The sequence below is a fragment of the Lathyrus oleraceus genome, chromosome 5 (genome assembly GCF_024323335.1).
Source record: "Lathyrus oleraceus cultivar Zhongwan6 chromosome 5, CAAS_Psat_ZW6_1.0, whole genome shotgun sequence".
NCBI classification, from domain to species: domain Eukaryota; kingdom Viridiplantae; phylum Streptophyta; class Magnoliopsida; order Fabales; family Fabaceae; genus Lathyrus; species Lathyrus oleraceus.
Window position 1 is genome coordinate 195,015,509 of NC_066583.1, and position 7,657 is coordinate 195,023,165.

General features: G+C 34.0%; 1 protein-coding gene across 1 annotated transcript; it reads right to left on the reverse strand.

Moving 5' to 3' along the window:
• Window positions 1–4,728: 4,728 nt before the first annotated feature.
• On the reverse strand, window positions 4,729–7,657 carry LOC127082735 (gibberellin 20 oxidase 2). The gene is made up of 3 exons (XM_051022967.1): window positions 7,115–7,657; window positions 5,580–5,904; window positions 4,729–5,197 (listed from the first exon to the last, which is right to left on the reverse strand). The coding sequence occupies exons 1-3, from the start codon at window positions 7,591–7,593 to the stop codon at window positions 4,928–4,930; spliced, it is 1,074 nt and encodes a 357-aa protein (XP_050878924.1). The 5' UTR covers window positions 7,594–7,657; the 3' UTR covers window positions 4,729–4,927.

The window sequence follows — 7,657 nt, forward strand, 5'->3', positions numbered from 1 at the left end:
CAGCTTGAATAGGTTGGACCGGTTGCACTTGTGCCACCGTTTGAGTGCCAAGAGTCATTTTCTTGAGTCTTCTCTCTACTTCAGCTGTTATTTGATCTTCCATCTTCACAACTTGATTTGCTAATTTGAGATCAATGATACCTTCAGGTTGACTTACACTGCGGTCATAGAGTTCCAGATGCTCATTTGCTGTAATGGCTTCAATGGTTTTCTTTATTCCAGTGGCTGTTGTAAAGTTTGTTGAGCCACCGGAAGCTGTGTCTATGAGTTGCTTAGTCTTCATTCTAAGTCCATTCACAAAATTTTGCATTTGTTTAGTTGCATCCATGTTATGAGTAGGACAAACAACCAACAGTCGCTTGAACCGCTTGTAAGCGTCTCCGAGTGACTCTCCTTCCTTCTGTTTAAAATTAACAATATCATATCTCTTACGGATATACACAGAAGCAGGGAAGTACTCATTCAGGAATGTTGTCTCCATTTGTTGCCAAGTTGTTATGCTTCCCGCGGGTAAAGAGTAAAACCACTCTTCGGCATCTTCCGACAGTGTAAATGGGAACATAACCAACTTTTTAGCTTCCTCTGAGTGTCCCTCAATTTTCAACGATGTCGTCATGGTCAGAAATCTTTGTAAATGCTTGTTGGCATCTTCATTGATTTTTCCGGAGAACGGTCTCCTCTCGAGTTGACGAATCGTTGACGGGTGCAGCTGAAAGTGATCAACATTTACCGGTTGGTTCACAATTGTTAACCTTCCAGTAGGAGCATTTGCACCCCCATAGTCACCCAAAAGTCTTTCTGCAGGAGGTGGTGGGGCTTCACCCTATGGTTCAGCCATTGGTTCAGAAACAGCTTCTGAGTCTTTTGAATGAACTGAAACAACTTCTTCTTTTTCAGACTCAGAAACAATAGGGGCTGATTCTGAAAGTTCCAGCCTAACTTTTCATCGTCTTGCCCGCAATAATCTTTCGGGTTCTGCGTCAAAAAGAAATTCAGCTGAGGTCTTACCTCGCATACACATATTAGACAATTATTAGAATAAACAATAATAAAAAAAAAAATTAGCTGCAGAGCAACAAAATTCCAATTGAATTATTTTTCAACTTATACTTTTGGCAGTCCCCGGCAACGGCGCCAAAAACTTGATCGGTAAAATAGCAAGTGTACTATTTGCACCAATGTAGTAATAAAAAGGGAGTTATCCCGAGTATCGATCTCGAGGGTTGCGTAGAAAGTATCAATTTTTATAATAATTCAATTGAACAAAAGTTCATATGATGTTTGATGATTGTCTTCACAATTGATAAGAAATAAAAATATAAAGCGTATAAAACTCTTTTAGTCGATATGAGAAATAATGCTAAGGCCAGGTGTATGAATTGCTGTGTATTCCACTTTTTCCATATCATATAACATCGATGCTATTATAATTCAAAACGGTTTCTCCAGAGTAGTTTTCTCTAATTCCTTAGCCAAAACCATTTAACAGGCAATTTCACTCCTAATTCCTTAGTCATTCAAATTGTTGTCAAGAAATATTTATTTTATCAAGAAATTACGGTAACCACAGTTTGATCCTCATTCCTAAGTGATTAAACACGGGTTTTATTATACAACAAGTGATAAGGTGGTTTGTCCGACCTAAACCTTAACCAGAGATCAGAGTTTCATTTGTCCGATAAAATTAAGCATTAAGCACGTTGTATAATAATTTGAATTACGAAAACATCAATGATTATAAGAACATGGATAAAATATTCATACAGAAGCAATTCAGGGACACCCCCTAGCATCGGGGGGTTTAGCCTCTCATAATATTCAAAGATAAAAGATTACAAATTAAAGACATTACAAGTTGTTGTTGATGAAAGTCGATCTTCAATTTCTTCCGATCTTGAAGATCTCTTCTCTTCTCCACACCTTACAAGGTTGCTTCCTCCTTTCGTATCTTTTCTTTTCACGATCCAAAAAAAAATTCCTTTTCTCAGTGCCCAAATTCCAACTAAATAGTTTCCAAACAACTAAAAACAATGCCAAATGCCCAAAATGCCCTCTGAATGTCCACAGGAGATAAAATAAGAAAAATCAGAATTTTGAGCGAAATGGCCAACACGGGCCGTGTCAGGTGACATTGCTGCCTGTGTTGGCTCCTCTGTAGGTTCAACAAGGCACGCCATGCTGACACGGGCCGTGTCAGGTGACACGGGCACCCGTGTCAGCCCATTGTTTTACTGGGTTCATGATAGCTTGTTCTGCACATGCTGACACGGGCACTCGTGTCAGCCCCCCTATTTTGTCTGTTTTTCGCTTTTCCTTAAGTCTCTAACCTCCCTTCTTCCGGTATGCACTTTCGGACTTTTAATCTAACCTGGAAACCAACAGTCTACACAGAAACGCATAAAATGCGACAAAAGGCGAAAAACTACTAATGTAACATAAAACAAACGGAAATTCATAAAATGCAATAAACTGAAGAAATCACTAAAATAAAATGCAAAAGTTACCGATTCATGAAGATTCCATGATGGATAGATGATGAAAACTGAGTGTAAATGGTGGCCGATCAGGGGGTTATTATTCCTAATAATTGTCGCAGTTGACCTGGGGGAGGCTAGTACGCTTGTTAGTTGTGGTTAAGTAACCATCACCCTTTGCATCGACATTAAAGTCGAAACCGGATCTAAAAAAGGGCATGTAACTTCAGTGGTATTCATCGTCCCTATCGTACTAGCGGTTGTAGTGACTGGTGGTTCTGAGTCTAGAGTATCACTTCGACATCAAGAAATGTTCTTTGTGTTTACCATTGCTACTAAAATCCTACCACTCCTCAAACGAGTGTGACCCCGAACATTAAAAATCTTCCAACTCCTCAACCCATACGTTAATGGGCATTGTAAGTGATAACAAAGGAGTAAAAACTACGACGGCTTCTTCAAGAGAAAATAGTTTTTGCACAAAAACATGCGTGTCCTATTGGGCGTGCCAATTTGTTCGCATGTGTTTTTAGAGAACATTCACGAGTTTGAAAGTCTTTGAGATTAACTCGAAAAATTTCTGAATCAGTTTTGTGTGAAAACTCTTGTTGTGATGTAAGTGTAAAACGTAACTATGAATGTTTGGTTGCGGACAATATAAAAATAGACTTTAAAGACAATAAAGCTTAAACTAAAGTAAAAAGAGCTTGAAATAAACAACATTAAATGAAATGCAGTAAATGCAAGAAAGAAAAGTTGTTTCAATTAAGGAAATATAAAAAGTACAAAGAAAAAGGTACAAAGTAAAAGGGGACACAAACTAACATATTTACTCACAAACTGTTTCACTTTTTGCCTTGGATACTCTAGTTCTATAGAGAATGTAGGTGAAATTTGTGAACCATTATTACAACAGATGAGCCTGCTATATATACTAAACTAAGAATAACTGCCTTCGACAATTTAACTCAACATAAATTGACACATCATTCGAATACATGCAACCCTGTCTCCACATCTTGTCGAGTCGTCTAAGCTTTAAAACTGCTAAAACCATCATCCCACGTTCTCTAACAACTTAGAGGCTAGTAATTGTTGCTCGTCAAAGGCAGTCGCTGAGCGCATAAAGCCCTTCATCTTTGGTTTCCTCAATCTTCTAAGTATTCAGAGTCTGTCGGAGAGTCCTCCCTCGATATTATGTCGAGTAGTTATTTAGGTCTATTCCTGAGACTCAACTAATTCTCAAGATGTGCTCTTGAGATTATTCTAAACTACATCTCAAGATGACAATCGAGAAGCTCCAGTCGACGCGTCATCATTGTCGACTCCTTTTCATCACTTGTTACACTTAGTACTTCATCAAATGTAGAATTAACTTAATTTTCCTAGTAGGTAGAAAATCTCAAGTTAGCAAAAGGCCACTACCTTCTCGGTCAAATGATGAACTCTTTATTCTCTATTTCCGAGGGTGATGAGAGTCAACAACGACTCATACTTTGTTGTTATTAAAGACACGTCTTATCCCACATTGTTTCCCTCTATGGGCAAGGAAGACTTATCGGCGAGGCGATTCCTCCCCTTAGGCGGCTTTATGTCACCATCTTCTCCTAGGGCGATCTCAGAGCATCGCCCTAAATAGGACCTTTTACAAATATAACACTTCAAATATATATAATATATATATATATATATATATATATATATATATATATATTATATATATATATATATATATATATATATATATATATATACACACGCGCGCGCGCGAATGAGATGGAGTGAGGCAGAAAAATCCATTCTCCATTTGAGACGGGATGGATAGTCATTTATTACCTCGACTGAGAGCGGGAACATGGACGGAAATGATTTAAGAAGGAGGAGGGGAAACCAATAATACTTAAATCCGGGGAAATCGATAATACTTAAATCCGGGGAAACCGATAATACTTAAATCCGCCTCCACCTCATTACTTTCCCAATTTCCATACGTTCTATTCCCTCAATTCATCATAAACTATATTGAACTCATTTCTATTTATCGTCTCATTCTCCTTATTGACCTCTTTCCCATTATTAATATACAATTTTTATTGACAAAATATTTGTTAATATTAGATTAAAGTTTTATGAATAACAAAATAAATACAAGACCTTTTTAAAAAATTGAGCATTAAAAAGGAAACTGTTGAAATATATCAATAGGAAAAAAAAACAATCAAATAAATACATGTAATTTTTTAATCTCAAAATATATATAAGTAAACAAAGTACCTTAAATAAGTAAATGCAAAATGCAATACATATTCAATAATAGTGGAATTAAATGGCATAATAAAGTGTAAAAAGTTTTGGAATGTAGTAAAACAAGAGAGAGAATTTAAATGAGAGATTGTGTATATGAATCTCTTATACAGAAAAATAAAGTAACATAAGCACAAGCTATTTGAGGATTAAATTTGTGGTTTGGAAGATATCAACCAGTTGGTGAAATTTGAGAGTGTGGATTCATCAGCTCTGTAATAATTTTGAGTGAAATGAAGCAATTGTGACCATGTAAAATCAGGATACAGTTTGGTCCCATCTGTGCTAATAATATCTTGAGGGGGTCTCACCACCTTATCTTCTTTGGGGCATAGAAAGAAAGCCAGGGACCTTCTCTGCTTGTGCTGATTAACCACAGCCCTATGTAGGCAACTCTTGTACCTTCCATTTGATAATGCCTACACATCACAACAATGCATACTTTAATATCATGATATCTTGTCTAATCTAGTCATATCTTATATAATCTAGGCATATATTGATTTAGTTGTGTCATTAGATGGTATATGTAGTGGGACCTAGTTTTTCTTCAATTGGAAAACTATATATTTACACAAGAAATAATCACGAATGACTGCGACCGCTCCACTGCGAAAGTTTCAATAGCAAATATCTATCTACACAAAGGCACACGTCGACAGGTGAGACCTCACCTATGTTGAAAGCATAGGATCCTGGCCTCCAACAAACGCAAATTTTGTGTGAAATTTAACCACTCACGCATAAAACTAACACAAAAGATTTAAAACATATTAGTTAAAATTTTAGATAATTGCGTACCATAAATGTATCTCCGATATTAACAACGAGTGCGTTGGGAAGGGGTCGAACCGTGTGCCACTTATCATCAACAAAAACTTGAAGACCTCCAACTTGATCTTGATGAAGCAGTGTTAAAGAAGTTGGATCACAGTGAGGTCCTGTCCCAAGTACAAGACTAGGTTGCGGGCAACATGGATAATTGTTGCATCTCATAATGGAACAACCTTCTTCAAACAATTCCCTGTAATGCAATCGATCATTCACTCCTAAGCTTATCGCCAATAGCTCTGTTAACTTCATTCCCAACTCTTTCATTGACTTACAGTATTTCTCGAATATCACCCTGGGAAAATTCATTCAATAATTTACAACTAGTTAATTAACTATGTTAATAAATAAATAGTAGTAATATTTGTAATTAATGTATATTTTACATAGTTACTGATGTTTATCGATCAGCGGTTTGGCTTTTTAATTCCATGAAAAGACAAGCCCATTAATTTAAATAGATTAATTCTTTAAGACTGCAGTGCAGTATCTATCAAATATATAATCAATTATAATTCGAAAATGTATTATCAGCATAATTTCGGCATAATCATATAAGTTCTTTTTAAAAGAAATTAGGATATATCTTTAACTTTTAATTATAGATATTCTATGGATTTAATTAAAAATATGCAATAAAACTTTATAAAAATTCATTTAATTAAGCCGTCACTCAATCAGATTTATGTGATCTATTTCATTAAATTATTGCAGCTGTGTTTATTTTTTTACTCTCCTTACTTATTCTAATCGATTAATTTCGAATATCAATTTCACTATCATTAATAAAAAATTAAATTAAAATAAGAATAAAATCTATACAAATTGATTTAACATGAATTGTTGATACAAACGAAATTTAACTAAAATTTAGAGAACGCATCCTATATATATATATATATATATATATATTATATATATATATATATATATATATATATATATATATATAATATATATATATTATATATATATATATATAAATGTGAGTTATTAATTACTATGAATATATAAGATGATCCGGGTATGTATTAGATTAATTGAAGTTTGTTTATTATTTCATTTGTGTCACATAGAGAGATATTTTTTTTGAAATTTTTAAATTTTCAAATATAAAAATTAATTATGTTGATTTCAATAATAAATTAGCTATTATTTATTAAAATATATATTAATAATAGGTAGTGGAGTAGTTAAATAATTAAAAATATAATAAATAAAGATAAGTTAGTAAAAATAAATAATAAATATCACTTTGATATTTTAAATCGATAAATAATTTGAAAAAAAAATATCTATTATAAAATAGAGGGAGTATAATTTTAACATATGTGAAGGATAATTCAGATGATCGTGCAAAGAATATTCATTTCACGATTATAAAATTTTAGTTGTTGATTTTTTTTAGCATGAGGTCTAAAATAAAAATGAAGCCAAAAGCTTATACGTTTTATATAAAATCTTATAAAAAAAATCATTATAAATATGATCAATCATAGTCTTACCCAGCTTGTTGAAAATCACCCCCTAAGGTAGATTTGAAGTAGTTAGCAACAACAGGCTCAAAGTCATTGACATGATAAGGGAAAGAGAAAGTTTCCTTCCATGGAAGTTTAGAGGAAAAACGATGAGCATGAGCACCAGAATATCCCCACATTGAACCAGGAACTTTATAAGCACTCACTTTCCTATGAGTTGGAAGTTTAAAAATAGTATCCATTTGATCATAAGCTTGAGCAATGAGAAGTGGATCAACACCATGATTAATCACTTGGAAAAAACCATGGTTCAAACAAGCCTCATTTATGAGATTAGATGCATATTGTGTGGATTCATTGTTACCATTGATAAACCCTTCAAGATCCACCACTGGTGCTTGGAGTTCTTCATGAGCATCCTCTAGATACTCTTTTGGCCATATGAAATTCTTTGGCACGTGAGGTTGAACTTGAAGTTCACACAATAATTGACCTGAATTCATCATCTCACGTATACAAATGATTAACTATAGTGATATTGCTTATAGAATATGATGTATGGATTTTACT